The following is a 15,233-nucleotide window of genomic DNA, read 5'->3' as shown; positions in this document are numbered from 1 at the left end:
CCAAGGCCAGGCCTGGAAACTCGAACCAATAAATAGAATGTCATCAGGTTCTGGGAAACATCTAGTCCACTCCTTCTGTTCATGATTTCTAGGTGCTAAGCTAAATGCAAAGAAGTGTGAAGTGATTGCTTTTTCAGTGCATAGTCATTTAAATAGCGCATGATATTTTAAGGTCAGTTTACACACCACTCTTCAAACACTTATAGCATATAAGGATATATTCTTTTCAAATATGCTACTTTTCAAATCTCCTAATAGTACATCTTATTTCAGGATTACAATTTATCTATACATATATCCTTTCATATATATATATATATATACATATATATATATACACATTTATTTTATATGTATTTACCCATCATCCCACCTAGACAGAACAACACTTGAAAACATAATCATGAATTTTTCTTATTCTCTTTTTCCCCATGATCTGCTGCTTCTTACAAGCCCTTGGACAGTATTATATATGGTGAATGTTCAATAGGTATTAAATCGTTGGGGAAAATTATCTGAATGTGTAAAGGGTCCTTGCAGGGTGAGATCTAGGCCGTGCTAATTATGCTTCCTCTATTGTTGATAAGAAGTAATAATACTAAGTGGAAGAACAGACCAACTGGGTTAAACATCAGATAATACTTGCTAGCAATTGGGTTACTGAAACATCTCTGTAACAATTTATATAAGAAAGGAAGAAAGCAAATATTTATCAAGCACTTATGTTGTACTGAGTTTGTTATGCATTTGATCTTACAGAATTCTCACAGCAAGGTTAGAAAGTCATAAAGTTCAGAGGTATTATATAACTTAACCACATTCATAGCTAGACAGTGGCTAGAATTCAGGAAGACCCAGGTCTTCAGATTCCAAAGCCATTTCATTAGATTGTCTCCAGCTTAGATGGTTATAACATCTAGCAGTATTATTTTAAAGTAGCATTTCATCTGTTTTGCTAGAAAAAAGTTCTGAGTCTTTTTGGTCTGAAAAATGTTCTTTCAGTTTATGAACGCTTCCCAATTCGTCCCAGGATTTCTCATAACAGCCACTATGTTTCCAAAAGAAAATTTAATGTCAGTGATTAATTACTATATCATGTGCTAATTTCCCAAAGTGCATTTTATCTTGGCCAGAAGACAAGGAGCAGGATCCAGAATCCCAAGTAATAAAACCCCGCATCTAAAGTACCTTGTCACTGTCCACAGTATGAAATTTGAAAATCCTGTGCTAAGTGAAATAAACCAGATACAGAAAGACAAATGTTACTCGATTCCACTGACATGAGGTAGCTAGAATAAGCAAGTTCATAGAGACAGAAAGTAGATTAGAGGTTACCCTGGACTGGGGGTGGGGGTTGGGTATATGGGGAAATATTGTTTGATAGTTGCTGAGCTTGTTTGGGATGATGCAATGGTGCTGGAAATGATGTCAGTGATGGCGCTCAATGGGAATGAACTTACAGCACGAAGTGTACACTTAGAAGTGGTGAAATTGCTGGGGATATAGCTCAGTTGATAGAGCACTTGTCTCACATGCACAAGGCCCTGGGTTCAATCCCCAGCACCACACACACACACACAAAAGGTGAAATTGGGAAAAGCTTTCACTTCATTTTATTTTCATTGACACATCAAAATTGTACAAATTCATGGGGTACTGTGTGATGTTTTAATGCATGTGTATATTGTGTAAGGTTAATGTCAGAATGAACATACATATCTTTTCAAACATTTGTCATTTCTAAGTCAGGGGCAGTGGTGCATGCCTGTAATCCTAGTGACCTAGGAGGCTGAGGCAGGAGGGTCTCAAGTTTGAGGCCAGCCTTAGCAACTTAGTGAGGCCCTCAGCAACTTAGTGAGACCCTGTCTCAAAATAAAAACTAAAAAAGTTTGGATATATAGCTCAGTGTTAAATTGCCCATGAGTTAAATCTCCAGTACAAAACAACAACAACAACATATCTTTATGATAAAAACATTCAAAATTCTTTATTCTAGCTTTTTTGTGCAATAGAACACCAGAACTTATTTATCCTATTTAACTGTGACTTAGCTCCCATTGACCAACTTGTCAAATTTTATGTTATATATATTTTGTCACAATAAGAGAAATCACCATGAGAGAAATAGGAGACTACAGTATGACTATAGTACTACTATGTAAGGGACATAAAAACCAAGCACATTGTAGTAACAAAGAAGGTAGAGACAAACAATATAAAGGAATGGAACCACATATACACGGGCACCTTGACATCTTAGGAATCTGACTATGGAGGCATGATAAACAGTATACTTCTCTCCTACTGATGTGTGAAGTCAAGGAAGTCTCTGATTAAGGTTCCATGACAATATGGTGTCTTATCTTCAACTGACAAAGATCCAGGGTCAAATATATGGTGGAATTAGAGTCAAAGGTGAAAAGGCAGAGAGGTGCTTAAGTAGTAATAGCAGAAATTGCCCCAGGAGGTTGAGACAATAATAATAATACGAATCAGGAGACCCAAATGTCATTGATGGGGTGGCTTCATGGGCTGCTATGGAGCAACAGGGATTTTCCTAACCATTCATCCCTAAGGTGCTTATCCCTGTGGCAAATACAGTTTCTATAATCTTAATACATGACTCAGATGGACTGTTCCATTTGTCTCTGAGGCAAATTTTGTTCAAGGTTTGAAATGTCCTTTTTCCTAAAGAGGAATTATTTCCTTACCTCCCAGATCTTCTCCAGCTGTTCAAGGATGTTGGAAACCCCAGGAAACAAAGGTTGACCCTGGAACATTTCAATAAAGATGCAGCCTGCACCCCTAGCAAGGGAAACAACACATTTTCAGGGAAACCATACATGCAAAACTGAATTACTAAAATGTCAACGTCTGAGAAATATTTTGGGAACGACTTGATAGGGGCCATATGCTATTTAAAGTCTTGGGAAGAAAATCCCTATGTCAAATGAAAGTAAGAACAACATGCAGCTTTTTGTTAAGATGCAACCAAGCCAGCAGCAATAAGGAACACTATATCATCATCAAACATCTTAGGTCATTCAAGCTTATTAGTGATCCATTTATGAGAGGGGAAAGCACTGATCCACATATTGCATTGCCCTTTCCACTGAATCTAAGATGCTGTCATTGTAAAAGACAACCCTGCAAGCCCGGCACGATGGTGCACATTGGTAATCCCAGTGGCTCAGGAAATTAGCGAGGCCCTAAAACAACTTAGTGCAACCCTGGCTCAAAATAAAACAGAGTTGGGGATGCAGCTTAGTGCTCAGTGGTTAAGTGCCCCTGGGTTCAAGCCCCAGTAAAAAGAAAAAAAAACAAAAAAAAGACATCACTATGATGTATCCCATTAAGATATTTTTAAAACCCTTCAAGTTATTCCATAAATATGTACATGTCAATTAAATTTTTTTTTAATTTAAAAGATTGCAATCCCTTAAAACACACACATGCATACACACACACACACACACACACACACACACACACCTTGCAAGTTAAATTATGACATGGTCAGAATGTTTATTGTGTACTTATTGAAAGGAATGTTACTGATTTAATTAGATTATTTTATCATAAATCATATGCACACATGCAAAAACAAAAAAGGAACATTAAGCAAAACAAATTGGTTCCTAAAACTTATTCACATTTAGCATTTGATTCAAACTCTTTAATGTCTGTTTGTATTTGCCCATGGTATCATCCTCTGAATTAAGAGGTTGATGATGCAGCATTTCTTAAAATAAGTTATAAAAGAACTAAGTCATTGGTACTGGGCTTCTGAAGTGGTTTTGCAATTACATAGTTAGCTTACTTTTGACTCCTGCTTAAAGAATGTCGCTGAACATGTTTGATTCACTCCCTTTCCACAACCATTTGGCTCCCAGGGGTTAAAAAAAGAAAAAAAAAAAAAAAAAAAGCTCCTTGTTTGCAAGATTTCCTTCCAAGTCAGTGACACGCATTCTGCAAGTTTTGATGCTGGCTCATTTGATGTTCACTCTGCAATTGTAACTGCAGTCACAACTGCAGCGGGCTGACTTCTATTGAAGATGCTACTGATGGGGAGATGCATCCCAATTTAACAGAAAATGTGCATCTTCAAATAGATTTAATAGGGTGAAACATAAATTTTCTTTCCTACATTATCAAACTGAAAGATAATTCCTGAAGGACAGGAAGGGGTGAGATTTATTTTGCTAATAATACATGCACATTTTTGTTTGTTTGTTTGAGGTGCTCAGGACCCAGCCCCTGGCCCTGGCCTTTCAGATGCGAGGCAAACACTCCACCACTGAGCCACATCCCCAACCCCAGGAGCACACTTTTATGTCCTTTGTGAGTTCAGATGACTGATTATAGCGATTATCTTCATGGCCCAATACTTCTCGATTTTTCTCTGTTTTAAACCCCATTTACCATAACACATAAATTTGTAATTTTTGTGTGGCACCATGAACAAGGAAATTTAAGTAAAACATTTTATTATGGATTGTCATGTTATCAAGTTCATATAAAATGTTGTCTTTACTGCATATATATTTACTTCATATGATAATCTTTTCCTTTACCATCTGACTATAGATACATGCTGTTTAATTTACTTTCACTGATTGTGTAGAAGGCAGCAGGTTTCTTGACAATCAGGTTTAATAACAATTCTTGTGTTTGGTTTGGGGAGAGAATATATATTGAAAGAAAGATTGAAAATTATCTTATGTCACCAGCAAAAGCTGGTTTCATGATCTACTCCTTGAACTTAATCAACTCGTTCATTCTCATAATTATATGAAAAAAGAAAGATATCAGGCTAAGCTTTGCAAGCAGGTTTTTCTTATCCCTCTCAAACAACAGGTCTTTATTACAAAATTTTTAAAAAGTCAATTTGTATATAATAGCTACGATTTTTCTTTTTATTGATTTTTTTGTGGTGCATTTTGAATTTTGATCAGATAAATGTAATTTATGGATCTAGTAAAGAGTTTGAGGTGGATTTCTAGAATTATTATCATTGAAAAACTCATGAACTTGTTTTTATATATTCATGTTCTTTGCACTTGCTGTCTTTAAAACAACGGATGAAGAATGTATAAATGAAAAACTATCTGGAGGAGAATGAAAGTAATGGCACCCTACCAAATGGTAAACCCATCCTGGTTGCTATCAATGGTAACCTAAGGGGCAAGTCAACTGAGAAGAGGGGGCAAGTGCCCCCAAATGGTCTCCACACCCCAAGCTCTCTCCAGACACACCTGAACAGCCAAACACCATTTCATTTTGAAGTGAAATATATATATTGTGTGGACACAAAATACATATGTAATTGGTTTATTACTTGGTTATAAAATAGAAATTAAAATGTATTGACTTTTGAAGACTAGAACCAACCCTCCATCTGGTTCCCAAACACTTTCAAGAAACCCCAGGGCTTACAAGCCACTAAAAGGTCAGAAGGCATAGTAAACAATGCTAAAAAAGCATGTCATTCCTAGGCTTAAACTTGTAGTTGACCTTTTATTTCTTCTCCCTAAAATAGACCTTCATTGTTTGGAAAAAGTTTGTTGTCTTTTCAAGGTGTGTGTGTGTGTGTGTGTGAGACTGGGATTCAAACCTAGGGCCTTGGGCATGATCCTAGGAAGGGTTGGGAGTATAGGTAAGTGCCCTGTTCCCCCAGCCCCTCCTCGTGTCTTTTCATACTGGTAGATATGGAAAGACAAGAAGGAAGTCCTTTTATTACACAACTTCTTAATGTCTTTATCTTCTACACTGCTAAGATAGAGTACAAAATCATGTAAAATATATTAAATCTAGAACATTCAGGCCATTATGTAAGCACTACAAAGTAACACAAGATGTTTGTGTTATAGAGATAAAATACTAATATTTGGTTTATTGGTTGAAATTTTTCATTTTCACTTCAAGGCAGGCAGAAATTTTAACAAATCTAGAGTCTAAGGATATATATATATATATGTATATATGTTCTTATATCCATATACAGACATATATGGATATAAGAATATACGTGTGTGTATATGTTATATACATATGTGTGTGTGTATGCTTTTAGACAGAAAAAATTTCTTAATCAATTATATTTCAGTATCTGGAAAATCCACAAGTACCATAAATGTCAATGCCTTGATAACAAAATAAGTCTGAGTACCCTAAATTTTAAAGATGTTTTCTAGGTGCAACCCATTGTTCTTTTAAAACAATAAAACTCATCTTTCTATTTAATTTGTTTTTCAGAGTCGCTTTATTTTTTATTTACTTTTTTAACTTAAGAATATAAAATTTGTGAGGTTATCATCCATTTTGCCCACTCCATACTAGGATTAAGCGAACACTTCAAATATTCTGAACTCTAAGGTTTAGATAGGAAATTAGCTCTTCTTCTCTTTCTTTAGTTTTCATTTTTTTTGGTTAGGGATTGAACTTTGAACTCAGATCAGGGGTCTTTTACCACTGAGCTACATCCCCAGCCCTTTTTATTTTTTATTTTGAGACAGGGTCTTTCTTGCTCAGTTACTTAGGCCTCACTAATTTGCTGAGACTAGCTCCAACTTGCCATTCTCCTGCCTCAGTCTCCTGAGTCACTGGGATTTCAGGCTTATACCATTGGGCCTGGCTTCTGCTTTGTTTTTAAATCTTCATTCTGGGGGTTTCTCCTACCCTACCGGTCTTTAGGTTTCTCTGTGGATTTCTGGTCTGTGGAGATACCCTTGGGATTGTTCATACAGATGAAGAGGAACTTCACACACAAGGGGGAAAAGACCACGTGGCATCAAACTGAATCCTTTGGAAGGGAGGGATGCCCTGGGTCATTTTATTCTTGCAACCGTGGTTCTTCAGTCAAGTTAGAGAAAACAGCTTACACATTTTCTGCCCTTTCTGGCAATCTTCCTAACTTTTTCTGTATTTTAAGCATGAAAAAATTCTTCCATAAGAGAGAAAAAGATTCCTCAAATTCCTCAGGCAATCCCTGGGGAAAAAGCCCATCTCAGGAGTTTTAAGCTTTTCAGAGATGCAAGGAGCACAGAAAGATATATTGTTGGGAGAAATGAATTGGCATTTCATTTTAGTGTTGAAATTAATTCAGAATAGCATAATACGTGGTGGGGACAAGACATTTTCATGTGCTTTTCCTGGCCCACATTTTATATTTGCAAGTCTGCAGAGAAAAACCTGACAATACAAGAATCAGGCAGGGACAACTTTCCACAGTCCTAAAACCAGCAGTTGCGGGAAAGTCTAAATAGGGAAACTGATGTACCAAAATAAAGCCTCCTTTAAATTTCAGTGTACTAGCCTGGCATGGACCTCGAAGACACTACGCTAAGCAGAATGCCACACATGGAAGGACAAGTATTACATGATTCCACTTACATGAGGTACCTAGAACAGTCACATGCACAGACAGAAAGCAGAAAGGGAGGGGAGGGGGAAGTGCTGGGGACTGAAAGGAGAAAACTGTTTTGTATGCATGTATGGATATGTCAAATAGTTATACAACTATAGTTGTACAGTTGTATAATATATATACAACTATATGTAATACAACTATATATAATATACAACTGTACAACTATAATGCACTAAAAAATAAAATAAAATGAAGGAAGAAAGCAGAATAGTGGTTACCAGGGGCTGGGCGAGGTGGGAGGTACTGTTTACTCTAATACAAAAAAGTAAAACAACAACAACAACAGTGTAATCATTCTTAAACAGTGAGTTTTTCTCACGGAAATCCCTCGTGGACTCTTTTAAGATCTGTAAAGGAGGAGAAGAGAGGAAGCGATGTGGGGCCATTAGAGAACATAGTCGTTGAGAATAACTAGTGTGTCTACTTCTACTTTCCCCACAATTCACCAGAGCCCTGTTCATTTGCTCTGAATTCCCTCCACCCACCGCAGCCGCTGCTGTCCCAGACCTCAGGCTCTTGCACAGCCTGTTGTCATTCATTGCTTTCTTGAAGCGGAAAGCTCGAATGCTCACTCACTGTCATTTGCCTCCTACAAAGGCCTTTGGTTTGGACCCTATAGGTTTGCATGGCCTAGCAGAACAGGATTTTTTACCCTTTCCTTTCTTTGGCAATTGGAGATCTTCTCTCTTCTCATTTCCCCTCTTCTCCCTCTAAGAAGAAAATGGGGGCGGGGGGGGGGATGGAGGGGAGAGAGGATCACAATGCAAACACCCAATTTCTAGCAAGGACTTTGAGGGTAAACAAATAGAGTATACTCCATGGGAGACGCCTGCTGATCTATTTCTACATTCCTGCTGGGTGCGTAGCTCAGAGACCACTAGCATTCTCAAGGTCCTGGTTCCGTCCCAAGTACCAGAAAAACAAACACTATTTCTACATTATTCTTTAGTTTTATCAGGCAAACAATAAAAAATAGTGGGATGAATAAGAGAAATGACAATAATTTTAACTCATAATTGAATTTTTGTTTTGTGCTGTGATCATCCATGGTTAAATCCATGAAACACTTATCAGTGGAAAAATGAACATCTTTGTATATGCAATAAATAACATGGTTTAAGGGAGATTTAAAAAACTGGCAGAGAAGCTGAAGAAATTACTCAGAATGCAGCACGGAAGGTTCAGGAGATTGAGAATATGAAGGAAAGAAAAAAGAGATATGCATAATAGGATGGAGTCCAAAAGTCTTTCACTGGAACTCTAGAAAGAGAGGACAGAGATAATGAAATAGAGGCAATAGTAAAAAAAAAAAAAAAAAAAAAAAGTGGCTGATGAAAGGCATGAATTCATAAATGGAAGAAGTACTGTATATAGCAAGCGGGATAAGTGAAAAGAAATGCATGCTGACTCCTCATAGTGAAACTGCATAACAACCAAGGAAAAGAAAAATTTCCTTAAAACATCCAGAGAAAATGGGGATCTTGACGTAAACACCCAACACCTGCAAAAGGAGGACTGTAAAGCTTAAAGCAAACTTCTCAGCAGCCACCGTGGAAGACAAAGCAGGGGATTACCTCTTCAAAGTTCTGAGAGAAAATAACTGTCATCTAGAATTGCACCCCCAGAGAAACTGCCTGTGACAGTGAAGGTTTATCATCAGAAAACAAAAGGGAGCGTTCGCAGCCAACAGGCCTACACTAAAGAAAATTCTAAAAGACTGACCTTAGGAGAAAGGAAATTATTCCGAAAGGAAGATCTAAAGTGCGGGAAGGAGCAATGGATGGTTTTAAATTTTATTTGTACTTAAAGAAAATAGCTTCAAAATAAGTAAAGCAAAAAATGGATAGAAGTATGACAATTTGATAATAGAGTGAATGATGTCAACATATCTTTCATTGGTAGGTTAAAGAGACAAAGATTACATAAAAAAAAAGATTTGGGTGATACGATTAACAATCTTGAATTTTGGGATATATTAAAAACCTGTGGGCTGGGGTTGTGGGTCAGTGGTAGAGCACTTGCCTAGCATGTGTGAGGCACTGGCTTCGATCCTCAGCATCACATAAAGATAAATAAATAAAATAAAGGTATGTGTCCATCTACAACTAAAAAAATAAAACCCGTACTTAAATATTAGGAAATACTTTCTTATCAAATGCACTTGAAATAATAACGAGCACTGATCGTGTACTACGTAGTGCTTCTTACACTATCTTTGGGGAAAGACCAAGTTTTTCTAAATTTTTTGGTAACTTTTAATCTTGAAATAATTTTTTTTTTTTGGTCATGTTGGGGATCAAATGTAGAGCCTCATACATACTAGGCAAGTACTCTACCACCAAGTTACATTGTTTGCTCTGAAATAATCTCAAATTCACAGAAAATGTCTAAGAACAGAAAGAACTCCTTTGTGTCTATCAAACACATTAAACATTGCCAGCGTTTTGCTGTCTCCATTTCATTTCACCTACCTATCTGTCCTGAAGCATCAGAGAGCAACTTACAGCAATTATGACTCTTCATTCCTAAATACTTATGTGGGTTATTCCCCCTACACACAGTTAATTAGGAATTATTATTATTTTCCCATATTTTCTATTGGTGCATTATAATCATACATTATGGTGGGATTGTTACATATTTGTTCATGCATGTGATATAACAACATAATTTGGCTAATGTCATCCCCAGCCTTTCCCCTTTCCCTCGCCTTCCTCCTCATCCCTGATCCCTTTCCTCTACTCACTTCCTTTGATTTCCATAAGACACCCTCCCCCACCTTTCTTTTCCTTTGTTTTTTCTAACTTCCTTAGGTGGGTTATTTCATATATATATATATATATATATATATATATATATATATATATATACACACATTTTTTTGGTTGTAGATGAACTTTATTTTTATTTATTATTTTTATGTGGGGTTTATAATCGAACCCAGTGCCCCACATGTGCTAGGCAAGAGTGCTCTACCACTGAGCCACAATCCCAGCCCCAGGAGGGTTATTTTCTAAGAATGAAAACATTCTCTCATAGAACAACAGTACAATTATCAAAATCAGGAATTTTAGCATCGATCCCAAATCACTAATCCATAATCCATGGTTAAATTGCACCTATCATCCCCATAATATTCTTTATAGCTCCATTTCCCCTAGGATCCAATCCAGCACTGGGCATTGCCTTTAGTTGACATGTCTCTGCAGTTTTCTTTAATCTGAAACAGTCCCTCCATCTTTCTTTGCTTTCAAAACCTAGATCCAGGGCCTGGATATGTAGCTCAGTGGTAGAGTACTTGCCTAGCATGTGTGATGTTCTGGGTTCTATTTATTCCTAGCACCTGCCCTCCAAACCAAAAAAAAACAAAAACAAAAACCAACCAAACAAACAAACAAAAAAACAGGATTTGACCTTCTAAATAGTGTAGACCAGGCTAGCTACTTTTATAAGACATTCTTTTTTGTTGTTGTTCTAATTAGTAACACATGACAGTAGAATGAACTTTGACCCATCATACTTAAATAGAGTATAACTTCTCATTCTTCTGGTTGTACATAGCCTGTAGTTACACCAGTCATGTAATCATATATGCACATAGGGTAATAATGTCTGATTCATTCTATTATCCTTCATACCCTCAGACCCTATCCCCTGCCTTCTCTATCTTCTGTCTAATCCAAAGTACCTCTATTCATCTCTAGCCCCACCCACTTATTGTGAATTAGTGTCCACATATCAGAGAAAACATTCCGCCTTTGTTTTTTTGGGATTATCTTATTTCGCTTACCATGATATTCTCCAGTTCCACCCATTTATCAGTAAATGCCATAATTTTATTCTTCTTTAAGGCCAAGTAATACTCCATTGTGTATATATACCACATTTCCTTTATCCATTCATCTGTTGAAGGGCACCTAGGTTGGTTCCATAGTTTAGCTATTGTGAATTGAACTGCTATAAATATTGATGTAGCTGTGTCACTGTAGTATGCTGATTTTAAGTCCTTTGGGGTATAAACTGAGGAGTGGGAAATTGGGTCAAATGGTGGTTCCATTCCAAGTTTTGCAGAATGTTCTTAAATTGGGTTTATCTCTTGTTTCCTCATGATTAGATTCCGGCTCTGTTTTGGGGGGAATATCAAACAAATGAAGTGACGTCCTTCTCAGAGCATCATGTTTGGAGGAAGCATGTGGTATCGGTAGTTTCATTCATTATATTAACTCTCATTACTTGGGTAAGATGTTGTTTGCCACATTTCTCTACTGTAAGGTCACTATTTTGTTTCTTGGTAATTAAGTGATATGTGAAGAGGTACTTTGACTATGTAAATCTCTTAATCCTCATCAAACTTTCCCCCTCTAGTTTAGCACTGATGATTCTTGTTTCAACCAATTATTCCCATACTGATTGTAAAATAGTGATTTTCCAACTCATTTCTTCCTCAGTTATGAATTGGCATTCTACTGTAGGGAGGTACTTCCCTTCTTACCCATCTTACTAGCTAGCTATCTTCAGTGTGAACATATGTATTCTTATTTTATTCAATAGATTATAATCCATTACTTTCATTTTTCACTTCAATGTCCAAATTGCCCTAGATTTGACCAGTGGAAACCTCTTCAAACTGATTCCCACGTCCTTTATTGTTTTTGCAATGATGGGAATCAAGCCCAAGACCTCATCATACTAGGCAAACCGTCTAGCCCTGAGCTTTTGACACACGATCATCCTTTTGGATCACTTTGTAAGGTGCTCCTGGCTGCAAACCCTGCCAACAATTCCTCCAAAGAGACCCAGTTCTTTTTAGTAGATAGTGGTGTAGAAAAGTCAAGATTTGGGCAGTAGACCAATATGTAGGTAAAACTACATTAATAAGTATTTAATGCAATTACTAGAATACATTGGTAAATTTCTTTTGAGAACTATACCCAGTGTCATCAAATACAAATCCTTTCTGAAGGACTCACTTCATTTACGACCTCAAAGAAATCCCACAAATAAAATTCCAAGGCAAATTAACATCACTATCAAAACCAACTAAACACACATGGGAAAACGCACCATAAATAAGAACCAAAGGAACCATAAAGTAGACTTACAAGAACTTCTGCTTGTTTTTCTTCTTATAGTACTGGGGATTGAACCCAGGACCCCACACCACTCCACCACTGATCTACTTCCCCAGAACTTTTTAATTTGTTTTGAGTCAGGGTCTTGCTAAGTTGCCCAATGGGCCTGGAACTTGGGATCCTTTCTGCCTCAGGCTCCCAAGTAGCTGGGATCACAAGTGTATACTATATACCTGGCTAAGAACCTTTATTTTAGATGTGTAAGAACTTAGATTAAAAGAAAATTATGAAATTTTACCAAAAGCCACTAAAGAATAACTAAACAGATGGAGAAATATAGAATGTTCAAAAACCGGAAGGCAATATCATTCATGGGTGTTCATCTCAAAGTAGTCTAGAAATTCCACATAATTCCAGTGAGAATCATATGAAGAATTTTTATGAAACTTGAAGTACTGAATCTAAAACTTACATGAAAAATCAGAAGAGGAAAAATCATCAAGAATTTTTTTTTTTTTTCAGATGAGATCATTGCTATGTTGACCAGCTGGGCTCTAACCTGCAATTCCCCAGCCTCAGCCATCTGCTCAGCTGTGCTTGTAGATGTGTGATAATCAAGACACTCTTGAAGGAGGAGACAAAGTAGGTGAGAAGACTTGCCTTACAACCTATCAATTTTTATTGTAATTCTATAGAAGTTAGGACAGATAAATTGACCCCAGTGGAATAGAATAGAGAACCCAGAAACAGTTTGCGGAAACTTGATATATAAGAAATTTGCCACGGCACATCACTGAAGTGAGTGAGAGAGTTGGTTAGCGTATAAAAAAGTCAATGCATCAAAGATTGAAAGTGCGAAGAAAAAAACCTTTTTAACCTTTGGCTGGACATTATGTCACACTCCTGTCATCCTAGCTACTCAGGAGGCTGAGGCAGGAAAAAACAAACTCAAGACCAGCCTGGGCAACTTAACTGTCTAAAAATAAAATATATATTTTTTTAAAGGGCTGGAAATGTAGCTCAGGGACTAAGTGCTTGTGTATCCTGTGAAATCCCCAGTAGTTTGCATGTGTGTGTGTGTGTGCGCGCACACACACACAGACACACACACACACACACAACTGTTCAGTCTTTAAAAGCATCTCTTAGGCAATATTCTCACCTAAGGGAAGGAAGGAAGGAAGGAAGGACTTTTCATATAAGAAATAAAAAGGGATGAACATAAAGAAGATTGATAAAGTCCTCAATATGAAAATTAAGAACTTTGTCCAAAAGGACATCAAGATATGAAAACATAAGCCCTGAACTTGGAAAGGCTACTTGTAAGACACATAATGATAAAAGATTAAAATCCAGAATATATGAAGAACTCCTGTTAATCAACAAAGAAGCACGGGGGGAGGGCAACAGAGAGAACAACAGAAAATGAATAAAAGACATGATTAAGTCAATCACAGAAAAGAAAACATAATGGCAGATCATCCATGAAAAGACATGCAACCTATTTAGTGATTAGGGAAATGCAGATTTAGATCACAGCATGAAAACATTCTACACATTTGATTAGCAAGAATTAAGAATTCTTTTTTCTTAAATATTTGTTTAGTTGTTGATGGACCTTTATTTTATTTGTATGCAGTGCTAAGAATCAAACCCAGTGCCTCACACATTTTAGACAAGCGCTCTACCACTGAGCAACAACTCCAGCCCCAAGAATTAAGAATTCTGATATTGCAAAGTGGTACAGATATAAATAAAGGGCTATAATCCACTGCTGGCATATCAATTATTATAACCATCTTGGAAAACAAAACACTATTTTATAAAACACTATTTCATAAAATTGAATGTTTACATCTCCTGGGACTAAATAAGTATCCTGGAGAAATCCTTAAAAATAAACACCAATTCTTTTCAAAATAGCAGAAAACAAAACAAATCAAAACAAAACAAAGGAAATAACCAAAATGTTCAACAATAAGAAATAAAGTGTAACTACATAGATCAGTGTGAATGAATCATAGAAAAGTTGCATGAGAAAAAGAACAAGTCACAGAAGACTAAACAATGTAATCCCATTTTTATAAAAGCTCAAAAGCAGGCAAAACAAAATAATATTTTTAAGAAAACAAGTAAAATGTGAAGATACTATTTTTATGTATTATTATTATTATTTGGTACTGAGGATTGAACCCAGATGCCCTTTACCACTGAGCCACATCCCTATCCCTTTTTATATTTTATTTAGAGACAGGGTCTCACTGAGTTGCTTAGGGCCTCACTAAGTTGCTGAAGCTGACTTTGAACTTGAGATCTTCCTGCTTCAGCCTCCGGAGCTGCTGGGATACAGGCATGCACCACTGCACCTGGCAAAATACTTTTTTTTTTTTTTTTTTTTTTTTTCAGTGCTGGGGATTGAACCCAGGGCCTTGTGCATGAGAGGCAAGCACTCTACCAACTGAGCTATATCCCCAGCCCCTAGATACTATTTTTAAAAGGGGCAAGGAAATAGGATTAAAAAATAAAATAAAATAAAATTCAGGTGGACACCCATCCAGTGGAGTGGCCAGTTGATGGTAAAGGCACACAAGCTGATTGACAATATTAAGTTCTACCTGTCACACAGGGTAGTGGGTTCAGGCAGTTCACTTTATTATGTTTCTTAATCTGTATCAGCTTAATCTTTACACCACTGACATTTGGGACTGGATAAATCTTTGCTGTGGGGAGCT

At 36.8% G+C, this 15,233-nt stretch overlaps 1 protein-coding gene across 1 annotated transcript in view; it reads right to left on the bottom strand.

Moving 5' to 3' along the window:
* CDK15 (cyclin dependent kinase 15) overlaps positions 1-15,233 on the bottom strand; it is a gene marked incomplete at its 5' end in the record, with an annotated part of 87,501 nt that overhangs the window by 39,193 nt on the left and 33,075 nt on the right. Inside the window, one exon of the mRNA XM_079130681.1 lies at positions 2,712-2,805. Coding sequence (XP_078986807.1) covers positions 2,712-2,805 — 94 coding nt within the window. The remainder of the gene's footprint in view (positions 1-2,711; positions 2,806-15,233) is intronic.

Source organism: Sciurus vulgaris, assembly GCF_902686455.1.
Source record: "Sciurus vulgaris genome assembly, chromosome: 3".
In the NCBI taxonomy this organism is placed as follows: Eukaryota; Metazoa; Chordata; class Mammalia; order Rodentia; family Sciuridae; genus Sciurus; species Sciurus vulgaris.
This window is presented reverse-complemented; position numbering and strand designations above follow the sequence as displayed.